This window comes from Oncorhynchus kisutch, linkage group LG16, assembly GCF_002021735.2.
Source record: "Oncorhynchus kisutch isolate 150728-3 linkage group LG16, Okis_V2, whole genome shotgun sequence".
Classification (NCBI taxonomy): Eukaryota; Metazoa; Chordata; class Actinopteri; order Salmoniformes; family Salmonidae; genus Oncorhynchus; species Oncorhynchus kisutch.
This window is the reverse complement of record NC_034189.2, coordinates 24,577,819-24,603,071: the sequence shown is the minus strand read 5'-3', so window position 1 is coordinate 24,603,071 and position 25,253 is coordinate 24,577,819. Positions and strand designations below refer to the sequence as shown.

Here is a 25,253-nt window from a genome sequence, read left to right as displayed (position 1 = left end):
AGGTGGATGGATTATCCTGGCAAATGAGAAATGCTCAATAACAGGGATGTAAAATAAATTTGTGTACAACATTTTAGCGAAATAAGCTTTTTGTGCACATGGAACATTTCTGTGATCTTTTATTTCAGTTCATGAAACATGGGACCAACACTTTACATGTTGCGTTTTATATTTTTGTTCAGTGTATGTATTGATAATCAAATGCCGTTGGAGCCAGCTACAGTTGAAGTCAGAAGTTTACATACACTTAGGTTGGAGTCTTTGATTATAATCACAGCCGTGTATTACCCCCCCCGAGCAGACACCTCAATGGCCCTGAAAGAACTTACTTCCACTCTATGTAAACTGGAAACCACATATCCTGAGGCTGTATTTATTGTAGCTGGGGATTTTAATAAGGCTAATCTGAAAACAAGGCTCCCTTGTTGGTGTTTATACTTGTGTACTATTGTTTGTACAGATGAACGTGGTAACGTCAGGCGTTTGGAAATTGCTCCCAAGGATGAACCAGACAAAGCTGGTACTGAGAGACTGAAGAACTTTTGCTTGACATCAAAAGTTCTTCAGTCTCTCAGTACCAGCTTTGATGCACCTGTACTGATCTCGCCTTCTGGATGATATGGGGTGAACAGGCAGTGGCTCGGGTGGTTGTTGTCCTTGATGATTTTTTTGGCCTTCCTGTGACATTGGGTGCTGTAGACCTCCACAAGTCTGGTTCATCCTTGGGAGCAATTTCCAAAAGCCTGACGGTACCACGTTCATCTGTACAAACAATAGTACACAAGTATAAACACCATGGTACCATGCCGCCATCATACTCTCAGGAAAGAGATGCGTTCTGTCTCCTAGAGATTAATGTACTTTGGTGCGAAAAGTGCAAATCAATCCCAGAACAGCAGCAAAGGACCTTGTGAAGATGCTGGAGGAAACGGGTACAAAAGTATCTACAGTAAAATGAGTCTTATATTGACATATGGTTTGCAACTGCACATGGGGACAAATGGTTTGCAACTGCACATGGGGACAAGGATCATAATTTTGGGAGAAATGTCCTCTGGTCTGATGAAACAAAAATAGAACTGTTTGGCCATAATGGCCATCGTTATGTTTGGAGGAAAAAGTGGGAGGCTTGCAAGCTGAAGAACACCATCCCAACCGTGAATCACAGCATCAGACATGGGGGTGCTTTGCTGCAGGAGGGACTGGTGCACTTCACAACATAGATGGCTTCATGAGGGAGGAAAGTCATGTGGATAAATTGAAGCCACATCTCAAGACATCATTCAGGAAGTTAAATCTTGGTTGCAAATGGGTCTTCCAAATGGACAATGACCCCAAGCGTACTTCCAACGTTGTGGCAAAATATCTTAAGGACTACAAAGTCCAGGTATTGGAGTGGCCATCACAAAGCCCTGACCTCCAATCCTATACAACATTTGTGGGCAGAACTGAAAAGGCGTGTGAGAGCAAGGAGGCCTACAAACCCGACTCCTAACTGCCCTAATACAGGGAATTTTTACTTGGATTAAATGTCAGGAATTGTGAAACTGAGTTTAAATGTATTTGGCTAAGGTGTATGTAAACTTCCGACTTCAACTGAACTTTCACGTATGAAACAGCGCAATCTATAGGCCTACTTTGACGTACTTTTCAAAATCGATTCTACAGCACAGAGTGACTATCTGTTCTTCATCGTAGGCTCCTCTATTCATCTACAATGCAGAACCGTTGTTCCAATTAAGACGTGAATATTATGAGTGGTCAACAGAACTATAAACACCCGCTGTTTAGAGGAAGTTGTTTATGGTAAACTATATGCAAGTTTTTCTGCAGTCCTGGAAGCTTATCAGCTCCCTTCACGGATGTCACACACCAGTCATGGGTGAGTCCGGAGAAGAGTGAGAACAAAGCTCACGACTCAGGAGAATTCTCTTACAGAGATTTATTTTGACAGTCAGAGAGTCACAAGGTCAGAAGTGCATATTTATCTAGACGGACTTGGAAGAATTCCAAACAGTGTGTGTGTGGGTATTTGTAATATAGCTGTGCTGATTTTTAAAATTCTGAATCCAGTCTATACCGAATTATGCAGTTTTCTAAGAAAATAGCAGGGATATTTGTGGATAAACAAAGCTGTATGCACAGTTTTGTTCCCCCCACAAATATACAAACATAATTCATTTGTAGCGTTGCTTGCTTTCGTCTTTGTGCACATTATCATCAGTGCAAGAACCATTCATGTACTTTACCTATTATTTATTCACAATGGAATTGTGTTTTTAGACCATCCCTCCCTAAACCATATAATATAGCAATCAAGTAGGCTATAGAAATCAGTCAAACCAGTTATTCCTCAATGCAAATGAGATTTTCTCGACCCGGGCACTTTATGCGAGGCCCCTGTGGCTCTGCCTATATCATCGGTACGTGTCGAGAGCTGTGATAGTCTTTGCAGTCTCGTTCCTCGCCAAGCCCCGACATCTGGAGTTTTAGCAGGGAGAAAAGTCTGCACGGGCCAGCCGTGAAACACAGGAACTGTTTGTGTTCCCTCTCTGAGGAGTTTTTAGCAGGGAAGAGAAAATATAGAATGAGTCTCCACCGGCCAACCCTGTAATAAAGCTAGCCCTCAACACCCTTTAATGACTCCAATCTGGCCGGGGGTTGTGGGTACTGGTTGTGTGTGTGACCCACCACATCCCCCCCCAGAAAGCCAAAAAATAGGGCGACCACTAGCCCCCTCTTCTCACACCCTCTTCCTCCAAAGGCTTAGTAATTAAATAGTGATGTTAACATACTATTGAATAACATACTATACTGTGAAATGTGACTAGCGTGATTAAAAATCTGAATAAAGGGGGAATAAAGAGTTTTTGGGGGCCAAAAATGTCCCTGCTCTTTGTTTTTTCTTCTGACATGTATGACACTGCTTCTGTCACAGGACATTTTCTCTGACCAATGTTTTTCAGAGTAAACCAATGACTGTTAAAAGCACTTTGGTGATAAATTCACTTCCTTATGCTATAAAATACATTTTTACCAAGACAAATCTAATTATTAATGTTCTGAATCGTTCAGTGGGGTCATTCTCTAACAATATTTTTTAAAATCTAAAAAGTTGGAAATCTTAACCTTAAACATCCGATAATAAGCACCAAGCACTGACATAGCGGTCCAGTTTTTGTTTTTTTAGGATTTTACATTTTGTGTTTTGTCTTCAAAGTTGTTTCAGCGGGTTGCAAAATTAGCATGACACAAGCTGAATTAAATGTGAAAGGCTTTGAAAATAAAAAATACGCTCAGTGCCTCGTTGACATTCCAGAGAGACACTTGTTTTTGTGAGAAATCCTCTTCTATAAGAACAGGAATTTGTAATTGATATTGAGAAGCGTATAATAAGTATGAAAATACGACATGTCTTACCTCTATCGTTATATTTCCTGCGGATTCAAGTTTAACGGGAAAGTGAGCCTGTCAGGTAGCCAGTAGCCTTAATTCTTGCACAGAATCCAGCCTACTGACGCAAATTTTCCTTTTGAATCCTTTAAAACTTTTTTTTACTATTCTGTACATAAATGTGAAACACTCCATTTTAGTATGATACAGTATGTTACGTTTCATATGGTATGTATTCATTTGTGGATGTCCATCACCCGTTTTGTGGGATATGTTAAGAATTACAATTTGTATTATGTTATGAGTTTGCGAAATGGTACAACATATTACTAATTGTCAAAAATGTTAAATATGTTATGAATTTGCTAAACTTATGTTACAAATTCTAGCTAGGTGTCTAGGTTAGGGGAAGGGTTCGCTTACATGCTAAGTAGAAGTAAGTAGTTGAAAAATTGCTAAAATGCTAATATTGTCCATGATGAGATTCAAACTCGATGTTATACCCATCCACCCCGACCAACCACCTTCCTTTTGTTTTTGCCTTACGTAACCATCTGTCTTATGTAACCATAGCAAATGTAACATATCATACTAAATGGAATAATACGAAATGCTCTGAGACCAGGTTGGAATTTTGACCACTCTTCCCCCCCCCCCGGCCTCTGATTTAGTCACCCTAATTCCGGCCATCCTGCAAGGGTAAAAACTCAACTTTTAAACGGATTGTGATCGAGACAAGCGGGTTGGACCGTTGGTTTTCTTAGAGGATTATCTGCACTGTTCGTTTACCCATTGGTCAAAACAGTTTTTGTAGTTAATTGGATACCCTATGCTTTTGGCTCAAGCCACCATTTAAAAAAACTTTTTTTTAAATGAGTAGCTGTTCTTCCTGGAGTCCACACAAACATGAAACGTGACATAATGCAGAACATTAATAGAAAAGAACAGCTCAAGGGAAGAACTACTTCAAATGAAATCGTCACACATAGCCAGGGGTAAGGTGGTCCGGTACATGAGTCAATCACAATAATAAAAACAAAATGTAAAAAACTGTAGGCCATTACTTTTGATCATTACCGCATGTCAGATAAATGGAAAATGAGCAAATGGACTTGAAAACGGGTGGTACAGCCTATGCTCCAAAATGCGATGTGGTTCGATGAGAACACGGACATTTTGCCAAGGCGGAGATGAGTGGCCGACACAAAGACACGTGTGGACAGCAGTCGATGCCTAAATTCTTCTCCAAATGGTGTCTTGTGTAACAAGACTGGTGTCCTAGACTAGACGTAGAGAGAAACAGATGTCTCTTTCCATTCACAACTGTTTTGAGGCTGGAAATATATTTAAAGTGGATGAACGTGCGGGGGTAGCCTAGTAAAGGAGCCCTTTTTTTGAAGTGATTGTTTGACAATCAGACGAGAACATCATGACTTGTTGTGTTTATGCCACAAAAAAAGGTAATAGGTTTTTAAAGTTAAATGACAAATCTTTTACAACTAGGCCCACAGAGATCCTATTGAATTAATAGCAATTCTATGATTAGGCCCATACAATTTTTAGGAGGTTCTGTTCCAGGAAGAAATTAATTATACTTTCACACCTGCACATATCAGTACATACACACAAACTATCTAGGTCAAATAGGGGAGAGACATTGTGCCGTGAGGAGTTGCTTTATCTTTTTTTTTTACGTTTTCTTGAATTTGTTCTTGATTTGGGGACTGAAAAGACACAAGGCTTGCATGTCTGGTGGAGTCAGTGTGTGTGTCAGAGCTGTGTGTAAATTTATTGTGCAAACAATTAGGAATTTCTTGTAAAAAATACTTATTGTAAAAAAAAGAAGTGATGCAGTAAGTCTCTCCTACTTTTAGCCAAGAGAGACTGGCATGCATAGTATTAGACCTCTGATTACAGTGAAGAGCAACACGTAACGCTCTGTTCTCAGCCAGCTGCAGCTTAACTAGGTCCTTCTTCGCAGCACCTGACCATAAGACGAGGCAATCACGATAAGATTCATCTAAAGCCTGGAGGACTTGCTTTGTGGAGTGTGGTGTCAAATCCCGTAAACACGGACATACCTCTCCCCATCTTTACATCCATTGAATCAATATGCTTTGACCACGAATGTTTACAATCCAAGGTACCACCAAGTAATTTAGTCTCCTCAACTTGCTCAGCAGCTACATTATATTATTCATTATCAGATTCATCTGAGGTCTAGAACATAGGGAATCATTTGTACCAAATACAAGGCTTTTAGTTTTAGAGATGTTATGTAATAATTACGTAAAAGTCTGGCAAATTAGGCCGCCCAAACTGTTGCATATACACTGACTCTGCGTGCAATGTACGCAAGAGAAGTGACACAATTTCACCTGGTTAATATTGCCTGCTAACCTGGATTTATTTTAGCTAAATATGCAGGTTTAAAAATATATACTTCTGTGTATTGATTTTAAGAAAGGCATTGATGTTTATGGTTAGATACACATTGGAGCAACGATACGCACCGCATCGATTATATGCAACGCGGGACACGCTAGATAAACTAGTACTATCATCAACCGTGTAGTTAACTAGTGATTATGATTGATTTGATAGATTTTTTTTTTATAAGAAGTTTAATGCTAGCTAGCAACTTACCTTGGCTTACTGCATTCGCGTAACAGGCAGTCTCCTCGTGGAGTGCAATGTAATCAGGTGGTTAGCGCGTTGGACTAGTTAACTGTAAGGTTGCAAGATTGAATCCCTGAGCTGACAAGGTAAAAATCTGTCGTTCTTCCCCTGAACAAGGCAGTTAACCCACCTAGGCTGTCATTGAAAATAAGAATGTATTCGTAACTGACTTGCCTAGTTAAATAAAGATTAAATAAAAGGTGTATACATTATTATTTTTTAATCGGCCAAATCGGTGTCCAAAAATGCAGATTTCCGATTGTTATGAAAACTTGAAATCGGCCCTAATTAATCGGCCATTCCGATTAATGGGTCGACCTCTAATAGATAGTCTTTGTTTGAAGCCAGTGGCAGGTTATTAGTAAAAAATAGAAAAGAGTAGAGGGCCAAGAGAACCACACTTTAGATATTTAACATTAGAGAAGCTTCCATTAAAGAAAACTCTCTGTTCTATTACATAGCTCTGACTCCACAATATGGCAATCTGAGGTTGAACAGCCATAACACACGATTTTTTTCAGCAACAGGTTAAGGTCGATAATGACAGTACAGCTTCCACAATCTTCTGATTATACATTTCTTTCAACCATTCATCAGTCATTTGTGTCAGTACATTGCATGCTGAGTGCCCTTCTCTATAATCATGTTGAAAGTCTTTTAGTTTGTTTACAGATAAATACTATCCTGCCAAATAACATTTTTACAAAATGTTGCTAAAAGTCGGCAGCAAACTGATTGGTCGGCTGTTAGAACCAGTAAGGGTTACTTTACCATTATTCGGTATTGGAATGACTGACTTCCCTCACGGTCTGAGGGGGAAAAATGAACAATCTGATTCAATGAAAGATGTTTAATTAGTCTATGTACACGGTGTATACAAAACATTAGGAACACCTGCTCTTTCCATGACATAGCCTTCACCTGGTCAGTTTATGATTTGTTATTGATGTCACTTGTTAAATCCACTTCAATCACTATAGATGAAGGGGAGGAGACGCCTTACATTTAAAGGTTTTGAGACAATTGAGACATGGATTGTGTATGTGTGCCAAGACAAAATATGCCTTTTAATTGGGTATGGTAGTAGGTGCCAGGCGCACCGGTTTGAGTGTGTCAAGAACTACAACGCCCCTGGGTTTTTCACGCTCAACAGTTTCCCATGTGTATCAAAAATGGTCCACCACCCAAAGGACATCCAGGCTAGCATCCTGGCCTTTTCACTGTTGACGTTGAGACGGGTGTTTTGCGGGTACTATTTAATGAAGCTGCCAGTTGAGGACTTGAGGCGTCTGTTTCTCAAACTAGACATTCTAATGTACTTGTCCTCTTGCTCAGTTGTGCACCGGGGCCTCCCACTCCTCTTTCTATTCTGGTTAGCGCCAGTTTGAACTGTTCTGTGAAGGGAGTAGTACACAGCATATGAGAACTTCAATTTCTTGATAATTTCTAATATGGAATAGCCTTCTTGTTTTGAGAAATGAATAGACTCACGAGTTTCAGAAGAAAGTGCTTTATTTCGGGCCATTTTGAGCCTGTAATCGAACTCACAAATGCTGATGCTCCAGATGCTCAACTAGTCTAAAGAAGGCCAGTTGTATTGCTTCTTTAATCAAAACAGTTTTCAACTGTGCTAACATAATTGAAAAAGGGTTTTCTAATGATAAATTTGCCTTTTAAAATTAAAAACCTGGATTAGCTAACACAATGTGCCATTGGAACACAGGAGTGATGGTTACTGATAATGGGCCTCTGTACACCTATGTATTCCATTAAATATCAGCCATTTCCAGCTACAATAGTCATTTACAACATTAACAATGTCTCCACTGTATTTCTGATCAATTTGGTGTTATTTTAATCCACAAACAAAATTGCTTTTATTTCAAAACAAGGACATTTCTAAGTGACCCCAAACCTTTGAACGGTAGTGTATGAAATGTGTAAAGCTGTATCCAAACATGATTGAAGTGACCATTGTTCGATGAGTATATACATGGGGCAACAGTCTCTAAGGTGCAGTCGAGTACTGGGTGGTAACTGGCTAAGTAACAGTTACTAAGGTTCAAGGCAGGGTACTGGGCGGTGGCTAGGCTAGTGGTGACTAACAGTCTGATGGCCTGGAGATAGAAGCTGTGTTTCAGTCTCTCGGTGTCAGATTTGATGCACCTGTATGGTCTCCGCCTTGTAGCTGGGTGAACAGGTCGTGGCTGAGGTCCTTGATGATCTTCTTGGCCTTCCTGTGACACCGGGTGCTGTAAATGTCCGGGAGGGCAGGCAATGTGCTCCTGGTGAGGTATTTGGCACTCACAAAGTTGATTACCTGATAGCATCTTCTCTCAAATTCATAAGGGGTCAATAAGTACAATAGTTAAGCACTTTGTACAATGCTTTATCTGTTATCTGATTGATAGTATATAGAGGTGATGCATCTTACCATATATACAGATCAGATTTCTCTCAGACAAGTTCTGCATACTTTCATTGAGTCATTGTTGCCCTGACCAGGACTAGTCTGAACCTAGATTTAGCAATACCAGTGACTTGTGGATCTAACCCCTATAAAAAGATAATGCCTGGTTGCCAACGCATCTATCATTATCGAAGGTCAAGACAAGACACCTGAACTACCGGTGTCTACGATCAAGCGTATAGCATTGCATCAAATGACTTCTTGTGGCACTCTGGAAACAATCTCAAAGTGATTCACCGCTGCTTTGGATCAAATTATCATACCTTTAATCATCAACGCGGGAAGAGGGTTGATGGAAAGTATGCATCCACCGACTTTATCACATCTCACCAACCTGGACGAATTGTACCCTGTAGAGACACATGCTACCAGTTTAGCATCATGAAAGACCATGGCGGGCAGAAGCTAAAGTTGTTTTTCCCTGGCCTCTTTCTGGCACTAGAGAACATTCCATGAATGGAGGGTTGAGGGACAATAGGATGGGATTACTAGAGCTAGGGCTTTTTTTCCAGTGTTGAAGGAATTTTAAAATGTCCAAAGTAGACTCTTGTTAGGTGATGAGCACGTTTTAGTATGTGAAATGTAGTTGAGTTAAAATTCTGCTAATACTAATTACTGCTGAAAGCTGCTGTGCATTTGTAGGAATTCTTTAAATGAAGTTGACATCTTTTTCTTCTTCAGGATTTTAAGCAACAACAAAATTCAGGAACTGAAGAATGGATCCTTCATCGGGCTGTCTACTTTGGAAAGATTGTGAGTCTTAACATTTTCATAATATTCTGATATTTCCTACAAGCTCTGGCCATGGGAGAATGAATACTAAGTGTAATTTATGCCTTTCGTCTTGTGTCAATCAATATCTAGAATCACGTTTCACTTTACGCATACTTTTTGACAAGACAGCTTCCTTTCAGTATAATGTGTGAGATGAGTCCTAAACCAAACCCATTACTCTTACTATATATACCATAATAAAGCTTAGGGAAGTGCTATGTTGGACAGAAATGTGGTTTATTTACTACAGGCTTGCAAAGCTTTTCTAGGGGCAGTTATGACAGAATCCAATCCGAGCTCGTTTCACACACCAGATATTTCTTAGTGTTTCATTTCAGAACAATATCTAGTGTTTGTAAGGGGAGTAAACATTATGCAATAAGCTATGAGTGTTAGGAAGATAACTTATTTTTTTTTAAAGATAAATGAGGCAGAGAGTAAGAGCGAAAGCTAGAGGGGAGCAATACAGAGAGGATTAGGCCTATTGTACTTTCTCTGCCTCCTTGTCAATTGGCAACGAAGACATTTATTCAAGTCTACTCTGCTCGGTCAATATTGAATATGCGTCGGAACGATTGAGTGAGCACGCGGAAATTCGTTGTTACTGCCACAACGTAAAGAGTCTTGTTTTGGAATCCTATCAGCCGCGGTTTCCCCCGAGTCTCAGAGGAAATGCTCTCGGGCCGTGTGGTATGGACCTCTGATGATTTATTGCTTCGCAATGGCTTCATGCAGATAAAATAACCAGACCATTAATAGCCACGTTGTTACCCAAGGCTACAATAACCAATGACCGCATCAATGGGGAATTTTAAGGGAATATTTTCCAAGGTCTTGTTAAAAGGTACAGGAGTCTCTGTGGGAGGTATGGGAAGCCCTTTTTTGGCCGCAGTTAGCTATCTGGTATTGGTCTAGAAACCATAGCCAGGCGGTTGGAGGTTGAGTAGAACAAACGTATCCCCTCATGTTGGGTCACAGTACGTTTACATGCACACTAATAATTCGATATTAAACTAAATATGGCAGAAGGTTGAGTGCGGCATTAGTCACGTAAAACACCGTACTCTGCTTATCGTAATCGGCGTACGGTCATAATCTAATTAAGCACGCGCCGATTAAAACACCTGGATTTCTGAGCAATCTTTCAAATTATTAGGACATGTAAAACTGCTTAATCGGCGTTCCAGCAGTGTATTTGATCTGCACATGTGCCAGCACCGGGTAGCGCAAGCCTCCCTCTTCTGTACGAGTGAATTGAGTATGCATCCGTATAAATAGTTTTCACATTCAAACTTTATGTCAAAAAGTATCCGCAAGAATACCATGGTCACTGTGGTAGACTGTTTTATTCTGATTGGTGATTTTCTGCATTTATTAAAAGTCCCATTTAGTAGCCTGATTTCAGTTATGTCCATGTAAATAGGATTATTCTGGGAAATCGTTCTTCTTGCAAAGCATGTACACATTTTAAACAAACTATTATATTAACCTGTCTGTCCACAATAATCACACTATTGTGTGCATGTAACCGTGCTCAGTGGAAGTTTGAGTTCTACCTAGTAAACATTCCCACTTGTTGAGGTTCCTCTGTGTGTGAGGCTACATGTTTAGCTCCAGTCTGTTAGCCTGTTTACCCTCCGTTTGTCTTTCACCCCCCCCCACCATACCTATCACTCATCTGAATATGTTATGATGCTATTAACTAGTAGATCCATGCTAATGCATCTTGAACCAATGAGAAGACCCAGAATGACATCAAAGGTCAAATTGGGGGTGCTTATATTTGTCCTGTTTCACTGCATGTACAAGTGGGTAACCTGTACGGGTGTGAAATGGAAATGTCCCAACTCCCCCTAAGACACCCTTGGAGAGTGGGGTCACGGCCAGGGATGTACCTAGGCATGGATTTGCTTTAGAATATCACTGCACTGAAACGGATGCATGTAGTTGTTTTGAGTTATGCTTGGACCAGCCGCATGCCTGACCTCACTCCGACTACCTTGCCGTGTTAATAAGACATCCGCTCCCAGATTATTCGGGCGACCTTCCTTCCTGGTTTTTAGAAGTGGGTCAGGAGTGGAAGGCCGTAAGACAGGGCTGCCCAACCCTCTTCCTGGAGATCTACCGTCCTGTAGGTTTTCAGCCCAACCCTCTTGGGCTGATTAGTAGAATTAGGTGCTAATTAGTAGAATCAGGTGTTAAATTAGGGTTGGACTGAACCCACAGGACGGTAGATCTCCAGGAAGAGGGTTGGGCAGCCCTGCCGTAAGATAAACTGGAAGTGCTTTCTGACGGTGAGTGTAAGCTCCTTTGATCCCCCACGCTGAGGAAGCCTTTAATGCTCTTTGCTTCATCTTAATGCATAGTGTACGGCCAGTCACTTCGGCTGGCGAGTTAATTCTCTGGGTGGAAGAAGTATGTAGAAAGTGGCACATGTACCTCAAAGCAGCTCCCATTGTGCTTTCAATCCTCTCCAACCCCCTTTCATCCCACCCCCTCATCCAGAGAAGCTCTTTGCTTTGTCATTCTAATGAGGCCAAGACCAGAGGTGTCGGCAGAAGGATTCTCACACACACACACACACACACACACACACACACACACACACACAAAGCCAGCCCGGTTTCATGCTGAAATGCCCCCTGCTTTTCTTCCCTCCAACTCCCGTCTCTCTCTCCTTTGACTACAGTCGACAACAAAAAAATAAAAATGCTGTGCCCTGGTCGGTTTGCATGCAGTGACGAGCTCTGTCATCCCTCCTTCCTCCCCTGCTTCCCTCCTTCCTCCCCTGCTACCTTCCTTCCCTCCTTTCCCAGATCACAGCCAACAAAAATAGGGCTTCTCTGCTTGGGTAAGTCTATGTGCAGTGGTGCGCTCTGTGATTGGAGCTGATTGTGAGTGGCAGGCAGGGGGTACATTGATTAGCCCTTTCCAGCCCCAGCCGTGAAATGGCAGGGTAACTGTGACGACGGCAGTGTTTTGTTAGGGCCAAAGGTGTCCTAGCATGGAGACGGGGCCCACTGAATCCCCATTATTGCCCTCCTACACAGTAATATGAACCCAAGCTAGCCCCCGTCGCACGGTTATTCTCTCTCAAAGCTGCCACAAATTCAATGCAGAGCGAAGGGTTATTACGAATGCAGCAGGACTAATCTCTTGTTATTTGGAAAGACTGGAGAGGTATTGAGTTTCAAGAGGAAGCATTATTATGGGGAATAACCGTCTTATGAGGAATGCTAGTCTGGAACTGTAGGCATGTAAGAGAACTGTAGATATTGTGCATAAGATAATAAAACAATTACAGAAAAGGTATATTATGGGGTGAGACATTTGTGTTTCTCACTTAACCGGACTGAGGTGGAGGGAAAAATCTCAAAGTTGAGAGAAGCCTTATTTGATCGACTCTTGTGATCTGCTAACAAGGACTCATCCATCATTTTGTTTCAGCAGACAGCCTTGTTTAACATCGGCAATATCTCTTCGTCGCAACATGAATGTTCATCTTGAAAATGCAGCCTTTTGTGACAGATTTGGTAGAGTATGTTTTTTAGAAACCTGCCAAAGAGACAATGTGGCTTTTAATATTGCTTGTGGCAAATGGAAATTGAAGAGACTTTCTTTTCCACCTTCAGAATGACAAGGTCATAATGTTTGCCAGTAGCTACCGTGCTCTCATATTGAACAGCGCATTTGGCTGTGTTTCTACACCTTTCCAAAATGGCTGCATTGGCTTCTCATAACCTTTTAGTTTAAACTAGACCGAACATGAGGATAATTCTGGAACCCCCTAAAGCACTTTGAGGTAAATTAATTCCCACTCCATTATCCAGTAATTTCCATTTTTAGCATGGCAAGCAGGCCTAGTGTGTTCTTGCAAAGAGACGATATAATTTGAGTTGGGATAGGTTGTGCACGGTGTACCTCCAAATGCAACCCCCACCATTAACCCAACCCCTCCCTCGTGTTATCCACAAGCTTCTCTAAAAAGGAAACTTCAAATGGTTTTATATTCTGCACTTTGACTCCTATTTCTGCCAGTAGATTGCAGATGCAAAGGTGGTAGTGTTGGGTTTGTAAGATTTGACTTTGCAACACGTCGATGCCACCCCTCAAATTGCATCTTAGTGATAGCAGGGACGACTTGACAGTGGGGTACTGCAGATTGTACTTCACCCAAGCGTCTAGATCAACCAGCTTCTTAAAGCTGGAATCCGTAATGGTGAAACGACCACGTCCGTTGGGGCTATTACAACAATAAAAAAGTTACTTCCAACAACGAATACTGGACTCGCGATAGAACAGAAGAATGTGTACTGCAAGTCTTCTTTACCACACGGTGACCCTCCTCACCTTGTTCAAACAATAACAAAGGCGGTGGGGGCGACCAGTGGCGCTGTTTCCCCTAATACAAATTCCATCTTTAAACAACTGACACACTCCGTTGAATTGCAAACAGATTGGAAACGGTACCTTTTCAGTGACTCGCCTCAAGTAATCCACCAAACAAAGACCATTATTTACCTCCTTCCAAGAAGCCCAGAACTGATCACTTCAAGCTGTCATTTATTTGGGGAAAACCATTGAACGAACTAATGAAAGGCAATCGCAGAGAAATGTGAACTGGAGTTCAAAATGAGTCCAGAACAATTGTTGGACTGTTTCACCCTTTGCCAGCATTCCAACACTACTCTTTGAGGAAATGAAAGGCTCATTAGATTGGGATTGACTTTTGTGCTAAACTGCCCCCACTGATGTTTTGACACCGGCCATTTGACTGGCACCAGCCCCACCATGGCACGATTTAAGCCTGATCAAGACATGGATAAATGTAAAACCCACCTTTTGCTTGTTGAACACCCTCCCCCAGAGTCTGGACTGCTATTCTACCACTTGTGATATTTTGCCCCTATGTTGATTTACTATGGTCAGCAACATCAAACAGTTGGGTAAAAACCACAGCTAGGGTTGGGGATGGCAACACCAGCATTTCAAAGTGAAACTTTTGGAAGGTTTTTAGAGGGGAGAACAGAATTGGCTATAGAGAAATGTACAAAGATCCTCGCCTCTTGCAGGTGGTCGAAGGCACTCTGCGCTCTATTTGTGCCTTGCATTTCAAAGGGAATAATTTTTTTCGTCCTCCCCCTTTTTCCATCTTTCTTTCAACACCCCTCTACAGGAAAGCCAATTCTGCCAGTTCACATCAAAAGCAATAGACTTCTATGATCCATGTGTAGCCCTGCCTCCCATCCCCCTCCAACCAGATGACAGCTCTTCATCATCAAACAGCCCAGTCACAGTTACCCAGCGGCTCAGGTGGCGACCCCCGAGATCTTTTGAAACATGGATCGTAAATGAGTGACTCGGCAGTGGCGGCGCGGGGGAGCGCTAGGTGCTAGCGGGTATCTGTGACCTCGCAGCCTTTGAACTTGGTCCTGGACGAAGCGTGGCGGGGTCCTTAGTGTGTGGGGACCTACGGATGTCAGCGATTGTGCTGAGGAGGCCTGATAGATGTAGGGGGGGGGGGGCCTCGTGCCCTAGCCACAGGGATCTGAGTGGGTGATCCCTGTGGGATATGGGAGGATTGTTGGCGATGTGGTTATCCTGTAACAAAGTACCATAGAACCAGGGGTTAATGGGGTGAGCAGCAGTGGGGTTTCAGTCAATGCATTTTTCTGAATTTTTAGCTTAAAGCTGGCTCTTGGGTGAAGGCCTTAAGGCGTCAGCATACCTCAGTTCGGTTGGCGCCTAGCCGAACTTGGCTAGCCCCTTAAAATACCTTCTATTTAAATATGAAAAAAAAGCACCATTAGTACTGTTTGTCCATTTTGAGATGCCGTAGCCAGTATACGCTTCCTCAAAATAGTCAGAATTATTCTAAAATCACTCAAGACATTTTTGCCAAGGAGATCTTAGTCGCACAATTATACGTCTAAAGAAGATGTTTGGTGCAGTATTTCTCAATGAAGAAAATGTGCATCAAAACGAGTTCTCTCTTTGAATGACGACAACAGACTTAATGAAGAATCCCTGCTGTTGACCAATCGCAGACGAAGGAATGTAGACGGCTTGCCTCTAGAAGAACATTTTAAAAAGCCGAAAAACGCTAACTGATGTCCAAAACGAACAAAAATGCACAAACTCTTCCGAACTGTTTTAGCTGGGAAACATGCGAACACCTTTAGTCTCTTTGCCCTCATGTGGTCCCTGAATGTACAATGCACTTATATTAACAGTAGCCCTATTTATTTGAGCAGTCAATCAGGGAATATGAATCAACTCTTTCTAATGTGTGTTATATGATTTTTACTCATTTTTACTGACGTTGGTTGCAAGTATTCGTAATATCTGAACAAGACTACAAGTATTAATTGTTGTGTACTTGTATTAATTGTTGTGTACTTACTTGTTTAGTTTGTCTTTATTTTCTTGTGTCTTACCCTCTTTTTGTCTTTCACAGGGACATGCGGAACAACATCATCAGCCGTATCGAACCGGGGGCTTTTCTTGGACTGCTCGCACTCAAAAGACTGTGAGCATTATCAGTATTATCATCAGCATTAAATCATTTTCATTTTAATAACATTTGTCAATTTCTTGGCAGATGCTTTAATGTGTAGCTCTTGGACGGCAGCCAGCACGAGTGATGGGCTGAACGGTTTCAAACCTGTGTCTATACCCAGTTCTTTTGCTCAACGTCAGATTTCTCTCACAGAATCCAATTTGCAGCGTTTCCAATACTGTTAGAGAAGAGAAAGAGATGGGTATGATGATAAGAGAAATACCTACACACTGTTGTATATGGTCCCACATCGCAACATCTTGACCGATAGGTCAGGTTTCATCAATACTGTTGACTCATTTTGGCCCTATCTGTCGTATCTCGTATTGAGGCTATTGCCAACTCTCTGTCTCTAGTGTTTCCAGTCTATAAGAGACTGCTGTAAAGCAGCTTTCTATTCAGTTCTCCAGTCCACTTGGGCCCTTGCCAGGGACTGCATGAGGCCCGATCTACTTTCACACATACAGGGAAAAGGGGGATGGGTGTGTGCTTTGGTATGCGCGTGTGTTAGGGAGAGAGCGCGTGTGTGTGTGCGTTCGTGCGCTTGTATGAGTGCGTGTGTATTGTCATCTCACACTGGTCGGACCTTGCCAACATAAACTAGAGTTTGGCTGCTGGTGCAGAGCAGTGAGTGAGACGGGAAGGTTGTCATCTCCTTGGTTTGGACAGAGCTTAATTTCCCCTTGTCAAGCCGCGGCCATTTTACAACCAACAGTATAACTATTTTCTCTAAACCTATAGCCGTATTTCCCTTATCTAACCTATATCATTCAGCCAACAGCTATTTCATCTTGAATGGGACTATATAACATAATGTTGGGTCAGAATGAAACAAATTGATCAGAAACACTGTATATCCATTGGTGAAAATTCATCAATGCGTTTCTGTTCAGAACGACACAGCAGTCTTTTCACAAAATGAACATGTTTGGCAGTGGAAATATATTGCAGACAGCTTGTCAGGTCGTTAAATCATGCATTTGATTGGTAACTGGCTGCGTCTCCAATATATCGCTTACACTTCAACCAATTCCACAGCTAACGAAAGAGCGAAAAGAGTAGCTGAGGTAAAAAGTCTTGAACTCCTACCCTTGCACCTGCCCTCTGCTGGGCTTCTGGAAAAAGGTGATCGACTTAATTGACACGGAGGACATGAAAATACATGCTCCCTCTCTTCTAATGCAGTCGGTAGCAGACTCGTGACAAAGACAGTGCGCCCTCACACACACACACACACACACACACACACACACACACACACACTCAGCCTCAGCCAATCTTAAGTTTGTCCCATCTGTCCATATACCTCTTTCCAAAAACCCTAATTAGATTTTTGCTTGTTTTTGAGACATGCCACTCGCTGGCGGCTAGGCCAAACCAAGGCCTCTTTTACCCATCTTGTCAGAGAGAGGAGAGGGAAGTCAGACTTGAATGTTCTCATGAATAAACAGACATGTTCAATGCACGCTACAATGCATTACTTCACACCTTTCATTGTCATCATTTGTAATCAAAACTTACTTAGGTCAAAGTCCTCTTTCCATTCCAGTGTACATTGTTAGGAAATGTTGTAGCCTATTGATTGGCTCCCGAGAGGCACAGCAGTATAAGGCACTGCATCTCGGTGCTAGAGGCGTCACTACAGACCCTGGTTCGATTTCAGGCTGTATCACAACCGGCCGTGATTGGGAGTCCCATAGGGTGACGCACAATTGGCCCAGCGTCATCCGTGTTTGGCCCGGGGTAGGCCTTCATTGTAAATAAGAATTTGTTCTTAACTGACTTGCCTAGTTAAATAAAGGTTAAATAATTAAAATTAAAGTCAAACCAGGGCTCTTACAGCACAGCAGATATGCAACTGATCCACTCCCACTGTAGTAAATAAAAAGCAGAGCCAAAACAACATGACCGCAACGTTGGCAGGGTCGCTTAGCTTTGCTTTTAGGTTGGCGCCTGGACTCTTCACGGGACAAACGTCTGATCTGGTGTCAGTCAGACGGTGCCTGGTCTCAGCTGTTAGGGGCGGGCTGGCTAGAGGTGGGGGAGTGTAGACCCTGGGAGGAGAGAGCCCCCAGGGAAGGCTAGTTCCAACCCTGTTGTAACACCTGATACATCTAGTCAAGGTCCTGGTGAGGAGCAAGTAGTCGACTCAGTACTGTGTCGATATATCATCTGCATTCAGCTAAATGCATATGTTGCCAATATAGTCACATGACACCTATGAAATGACAATGCTCGTTTGTGCTGCATGAGTCACTGGATGTGTTTTAGTGCCACCTATTCAAGTCACTCCAGGGTGAAGTTTCCCCTGGGTACAGATGTAGGAACAACTTCCCCCTCCCCCAACCCTGATATTAACCCATAGTGGGGAAAATGCAAAACTGACCAAAGATCAGCGTCTGGGGGAAACTTCACCCTATAACCCCTCCTCTTCTGTACTGGCCTCTCCAGGGCCTTACCACCTAGCAGCAGCCTCAACATTCCTCCAACAGCTGAACAGTCACTAACCCTGCCTTGTTACTGACACACCAGGCTATTTTAACATCTGCTCATATCACAAAAGACGGCTTGCTCTGGGTCTGCCTGGCTGTAATGTTGAGCTCTGCTGCTACTTTCATGGACAGACTACAAGTTCATGGACAGACTACAAGTTCATGGACAGACTACAAGTTCATGGACAGACTACAAGTTCATGGACAGATTACAAGTTCATGGACAGGTTTTATGTTTTGAAGTACTGTACAACCAAGATCGTTGTGACATTGACACACAGCCCTGAAGTGACGTTATAGTGTGTGTGTGGGGGGGGGGGGAACTGGCAAGGAGATCTGCAATTGTCATTTAAAATATTGTTGGAAATTCATTGGACATGATGTTGCTATGATCATTGCTGATGATGACACAAGCAACAACAATGTCATTTGTGAGAGGCATAGCAGATGGTTTCCTCCTTATGTGGGCTGCTTTGACATCACACTACATTTTCCCAACTGCGAGAGCACTGCACCATGTCTAGTGATATGGCATGGCAGCACTGGCAGGACAAGAGTTTATCCCTTTAGCTAAAGAAGTACCCCCCCCCCCCCCCCCCACCACTAGGTAATCCTCCTCAGACACAGGATGCCAGCACGACTTCTTGGCAGCCCCCGAAAGGTTTTTCCGGGTTCCGGGGCAGGCGGAACTAACCACCTCACACAGTAAATTCCCCAGCTGCCACCCTCCCTAGGACCCACAACAATAATTAGACCAACACCAGGACGTTTACGTGATGCGCTCCACAATTATTTGAAAAAAAGTGTTGCTAGTGCTGTGATGTTTGCCAGTGCAATGATGCTGCCCTGGCATTGGGCCTTGGGTTAGGGTTGTAGCAATGCTGCTGCCCTGGCATTAGACCTTGGGTTAGGGTTGTAGCAATGCTGCTGCCCTGGCATTGGGCCTTGGGTTAGGGTTGTAGCAATGCTGCTGCCCTGGCATTAGACCTTGGGTTAGGGTTGTAGCAATGATGCTGCCCTGGCATTAGACCTTGGGTTAGGGTTGTAGCAATGATGCTGCCCTGGCATTAGACCTTGGGTTAGGGTTGTAGCAATGATGCTGCCCTGGCATTAGACCTTGGGTTAGGGTTGTAGCAATGATGCTGCCCTGGCATTAGACCTTGTGTTAGGGTTGTAGCAATGATGCTGCCCTGGCCTTGGGTTAGGGTTTGTATTGCATTGTGAGACCTTGATAATGTAAATGTGGGTTAACCTTATATGGACGATGCCATTGTACGGATGTCATCGACACTATCATGCTCGTAACATGTACTGGTGTTACACTTTAGTCATTGGTTTACGTTTGAGTCGTTAAGCGGATGCTATTTTATCCAGCTGTTACTGCTTGCATATACACCCACAGCATTACCTTTATACATGGGGGCATGTTTTTGGAATGGCTGTTTTCAAATTCCCTGCCTACCTCATTTCTTCTAGTTTGACCTAATGTATCTTTGAGTTAAACAACATATTTCCAGAATGTTGTCAAAGAAAAATCTTTGCCCAAACATGGTTTCTTTACAAAGGACCCCCGGGCAATAGATAATGCTACCTGCCGTCCTGGCGAAAAAGACGAGCTTTGATGTGTATGACATGCACCATAAGAGGCTAATCTTGACTAGTTTAGTGTGTTACACAGGCTTTGATGTGTATGACATGCACTATAAAAGGTTAATCTTGACTAGTTTAGTGTGTTACACAGGCTTTGATGTGTATGACATGCACTATAAAAGGTTAATCTTGACTAGTTTAGTGTGTTACACAGGCTTTGATGTGTATGACATGCACTATAAAAGGTTAGTCTTGACTAGTTTAGTGTGTTACACAGGCTTTGATGTGTATGACATGCACCATAAGAGGTTAATCTTGACTAGTTTAGTGTGTTACACAAGCTTTGATGTGGAAACCCCCTCTGGGTGAACACAGATGTCTCAAATCACCTTGAAAAGTTGTACAACTGACACCCGATATTTTTAATTTGTTAAAATTATTATTATTATTTTTTATCCCTGCCTCTGCCCCAACCTGTCTCTCGGGGAACGACAACACCAGTCTAGTTGACAGTTTTTCTCCGATTTTGATTTGTTGACCGAAAACGTGGATTTATTAGAATTCACTGTGTTACCACATGATGTCAATTAACGTATGCATTCCATGTTTGTACAATTTGCGGTGGCCTATGATGTTTCAAAAAATATTGCTGCTGTTTGACATGAGCAAATCAGGACAGAATATAACCAGAATCTCCATTGGTTTGGCTTTCTACAGAGACCTGTCCAACAACCGCATTGGCTGCCTCAACGTGGACATATTCAAGGGGCTCTTAAGTCTGGTTCGACTGTAAGTAATAGTTATTTTAAATTTGCTTTGAAAACTGTTCATTTCTTTTTTCTATCCATCTTTAAAAATGACTTTCAAAACAACCCCATAAGTCATTCATAAGTACATTCACGGGAAAGTTACATATTTGGCTCCAGTGCCCCAATAGTATTTGCCCTTCTTAGAACACCAGAAAATGGTGGCAGCCAGGTGCTGAGATATTAGCATATTACCCAGGGTTCCCCTACGAGTTTCAGTGCAACAGCTGCAACACATTATTCCATGTCCTGTTCCCACAATACAAAGGTGAGGATTAAGATATTCCTGGACATCTCAGTAGAGTAACCAATGTTTGTTTGGGTCCTGATGGTGTGATGTGACAGGTTGGCATATTTGAATGAATTTGTTATAGGTGATTGATAGCCTTCGTCTTGTCTTTTCAGAAACCTTTCAGGAAATATGTTTTCATCGCTAGCCCAAGGGACGTTCGACAGCTTGGTGTCGTTGAAGACATTGTAAGTATGATTTTAGGGGTGACGGAAAGAAATGCGTCTCTCTAGCAGTTTACAGTGTTTTTACTGAGCTATTTACAAATGGTAGGGCTACGCCATTCTTCAGGCCGCCACTTAAAGGTGGAATCTGTAACTTTCATTTCCCAGTTGGCAACTCAAGGTTCTACGAACACATTACAAAACATACAATCAAATGGTTCTGCCAAAAAAAAACTCAACCTCTGTTTCCAGACTGCTTCATAGGGCTAGCACTTTTGACTGGAAATTAAACTTAAAGGGGCACTTTACCATTTTTTTACCTCATATTTATTATCTCTACAGATGTGTAAAACGGTGATTTAATATATTCTGTAGTCAAAAAGATAAGAAAATGATTCTCTACGATGTCATCGGGAGTGTTGAACTGCCCCTTTAACTCTGTCTGTCTCCATGTTACCTCAGGGAGTTCCAGACGCCGTACCTGCTGTGCGACTGCAACCTGCTGTGGCTGCTGCACTGGATCAATGACAACAACGTGGGGGTGAAGGACACCAGCTGCTCCTACCCTCGCTCCCTGCAGGGCCAGCTCATCACCTCCACCAAGCCTGAACTGTTCACCTGTGGTAAGGATACACACACACACACACACACTTGGTCCTACACTTAGTCATCAGCCCTTAAGTTCCACGTACGTATATACACAGAGAGAACACTAGACATAGGCACGCACCAATGCACATGTGCGCACACACTCACTCACCTTCATCAAACCTAAGTTTTGTCAGAACACAATCAACAACACACATACATGCTACTCACCTACACCATACATCACCTTGCTCAAGGCTAACTCTTGATGAACACACTCTCACAAGCAGTCTTTGGCACGCTGCCCTCCTAAGACGCATTCTCAGACAGGACAGATATATAGATGTACTTAAAACCTCTCTCTCCCCACTCCATAGTGGTGAGTTTGGCTCTGTCGTCTGTTTTGTGTTGCTGGTATTTTTGGGAATGGGAGTTGTCCAATGGCACAGGCGATAAGGGAAGGGCCAGCAGTACGTCGCAGTGCAGCGTTTGTTTGTGCTTGCCCTGTCTTATCAGTTTGGCACTCTTCACTGCACGGGTTAGGAAATACGTGGCACAGCTTTCACAAGTAGACACACATGACCTGAGTGATGAATAGGACCACCATTTGACTATTGAGGGGATCCCAGCAGGAGATTAATGAAGTTGTTTTGAAATGCATTGAATTAACCACATCCTACTCAGACATGTCCCCTAGAGAGTCACTCACCTATGGTCATGTGTACACACACACACACACACACACACACACACACACACACACACACATCACCAAGTAAAAAAGCCACAACTCTAAAATAAACCACACCTGAAACAAATGCCCTAAATGGAACCGTGTCCTCCCCAGACGCACCCCTGGAGCTGCCCTCCTTCCAACTGACGCCATCCCAGCGTCAGGTCGTGTTCCAGGGCGACAGCCTGCCCTTCCAGTGCCAGGCCTCGTTCGTGGCGGAGGACATGCAGGTGCTGTGGTACCAGGACGGCCGCATGGTGGAACCCGACGCAGCCCAGGGCATCTTCATCGAGAAGAGCATGGTGCAGAACTGCTCCCTCATCGCCAGGTACGATGAAGCCCATCTGCTTCCTGTCTGTTTCCTCCTTCCAGGGAGTTTCTTCTTGCCACTGTGCTCCTGCTATCTGCTCACTGTGCTGCTGTTTGCACTTTGACAAATGCTGTTGGGGGGGGTCAGCGTCAGCGTAAACAAAATGTTATTGATACCGTGAAGTTGAAGCGGCCTCTTTACCTCGGCAGTGTATGAAACCACGGTATATGCATTTGTAAAAAAGCATTGCGGTCAGCCCTGAAGAAATCCTGTGCATGACTCCTATGTTATAGTAAAAGGCCAAAGTCAGAAATGGTAATGAACGTTACCTTTTTTAAAACTTTAATTTGATGCAAATGGCACCGGTCAGCAATCATGGTTGAAACTAGCTACTGTTTGGCAGTAATATATTATGTCACTGTTGTCCCTCTCTGTTCTATCAGTGCGTTGACCATCTCCAACATCCAGCCTGGCTATACGGGAAACTGGGAGTGTCGTGTGAGGACCAGCCGTGGGAACACCACACGTACCGTCCACATCATGGTTCTGGAGAGCTCTGCCAAGTACTGCCCACCCGACATGGTGTCAAACAACAAGGGAGACTTCAGGTGAGCTGGGTTGATGTCAGTCAGTAATCTGTCAGATAAATGTTTTCAGGTGAATATTGTACTTTTATTCATCTATTGGTTTAATCTAATCTCAGCCATGTGGTTTAATCTCATCTATTGTTTTATGCAAGCAGGTATGTATATACTGACTTGTGTAATTTGAATGGACTTGTTTAGGCTGTTTAAACTTCTTGACGCTACCCATCCCTTAAGTGTGTCAGTTGTTTGTGGAACAAGCTCGGCTCTGTGGCACCTCCTAGTGGTTGAATATCAGACTGTTAATTGTAGTAATATCGAGGTCGTATTCACTAGGCACCAAATGGAAGAAAACTTGACAGAACGAGGGAAGGACTAACGTGAACTTGTCCGATAAGAAATGCTTGTTTTGATTGCTGAATGTTTTCAATTTGTAAAATTGTAATTGTCTACAAGCGTCTAATCCATTGAGTGAATCGTAGAACAGGGCTGAAATTAAAGCTTTCCACGGTTTTAGATGATGATGTTGAGCACCAGTAAGTGGCAGCAGCTGTGGCTAAATAATCACATGATGTTCCTGGAACACACCACGTGACTCATGCTAACCACACTCTGGCATTCCCACTCTTCTTTTTCATAACCAACTCTCTCGCTGATTAACTGGTTTGCTGGGAGGAAGACTCATGACAATAAACGTGAACCTGGCACATCTATTAAGCACTTCATCAATCTTAGGGGGATTCTGGCATTTTGCTAACTGAACAAATTCTCTCTTTCTCTCTCTCCTCTCTCTCCCCTCCGTCTGTCTCTCTCCCCTCCATCTGGCTCTCTCTCTCTTCCCCCCCTTACTTTCTCTCTCTTTCTCCCCCTTTCCGGCTCTTCCTCTCCCCCTCCCCCATCTCTCAGATGGCCTCGTACCATGGCGGGCATCAGAGCCTACATGCCCTGCAACAAGTTGGCGTCGGGTGCGGGAATCTACTCGGGCTCGGGGGGTGATGAGCTGCGGGCATGGCGGCACTGTGACCGTGGGGGCCTATGGGCCGAGGACAACTACTCCCGCTGCCAGTACCAGAAGGACGTCACCCGCATCCTCTACATCATCAACCAGGTGACCATGGCACTCTTTCTGCCCATGTTTGATTTGCCCTCTTTGTCTGTCTGTGTTGTTTCTCTACATCCATCGTTCTCTTTTTCCTCATCTTCCTTTTGTTTTCATCTTTCAAGTCTTTACTCTTGGTCTGTTATTTTCATCTCTTTCTTCTGACAGTGTTTTTATTATTATTAATCCCCTCCTACACTCAAATTCCTTCTTGACGCTTTCACCCTAAATCTGTCTGTCTCTCTGTCTGTCTTTGTCTGTCTGTCTCTCTTGTCTGTGTCTTCTAGATGCCTCTGAACATGACCAACGCAGTGATCACGGCCCGCCAGCTGCTCGTCTACACAATTGAGGCCGCCAACTTCTCCGATAAGATGGACGTCATCTTCGTGGCCGAGATGATCGAGAAGTTTGGCAAGTTTGCCGAGAAATACAAGGAGGTGAGTCCCGCTTCCATCTCACAGTCCCACCGTGTATCTCATTTAGGCACGAATAAGATGCACGCCCTTGCATATAAAGACACACAGACGCACAAACAGAGGATACGAACACCATGCACGATGAGGTGAACCTTCGGGCATATGTGTCATGAGAAGAAATGGGGTCACTAAGTCGAGCTACTAGGTAATAGTTTGTCAGTGTGTGTTCACTGTGTTCTAAGTGAATTTTGCCACATTTCTTCTGAGTGCAAGTGACAGTGTGAATATACAACTTACTGTAGGCCTT

The 25,253-nt window shown here is 43.1% G+C and overlaps 1 protein-coding gene across 1 annotated transcript in view; it reads left to right on the top strand.

Moving 5' to 3' along the window:
* The window catches only part of LOC109906517 (adhesion G protein-coupled receptor A3), a 52,580-nt gene that overhangs the window by 12,315 nt on the left and 15,012 nt on the right, over nucleotides 1–25,253 (top strand). Inside the window, exons 2-10 of the mRNA XM_020504239.2 lie at nucleotides 9,224–9,295; nucleotides 15,774–15,845; nucleotides 20,675–20,746; nucleotides 21,169–21,240; nucleotides 21,679–21,839; nucleotides 22,652–22,865; nucleotides 23,291–23,455; nucleotides 24,338–24,539; nucleotides 24,818–24,967. Of these exons, the coding sequence (XP_020359828.1) occupies nucleotides 9,224–9,295; nucleotides 15,774–15,845; nucleotides 20,675–20,746; nucleotides 21,169–21,240; nucleotides 21,679–21,839; nucleotides 22,652–22,865; nucleotides 23,291–23,455; nucleotides 24,338–24,539; nucleotides 24,818–24,967 (1,180 nt within the window). The remainder of the gene's footprint in view (nucleotides 1–9,223; nucleotides 9,296–15,773; nucleotides 15,846–20,674; nucleotides 20,747–21,168; nucleotides 21,241–21,678; nucleotides 21,840–22,651; nucleotides 22,866–23,290; nucleotides 23,456–24,337; nucleotides 24,540–24,817; nucleotides 24,968–25,253) is intronic.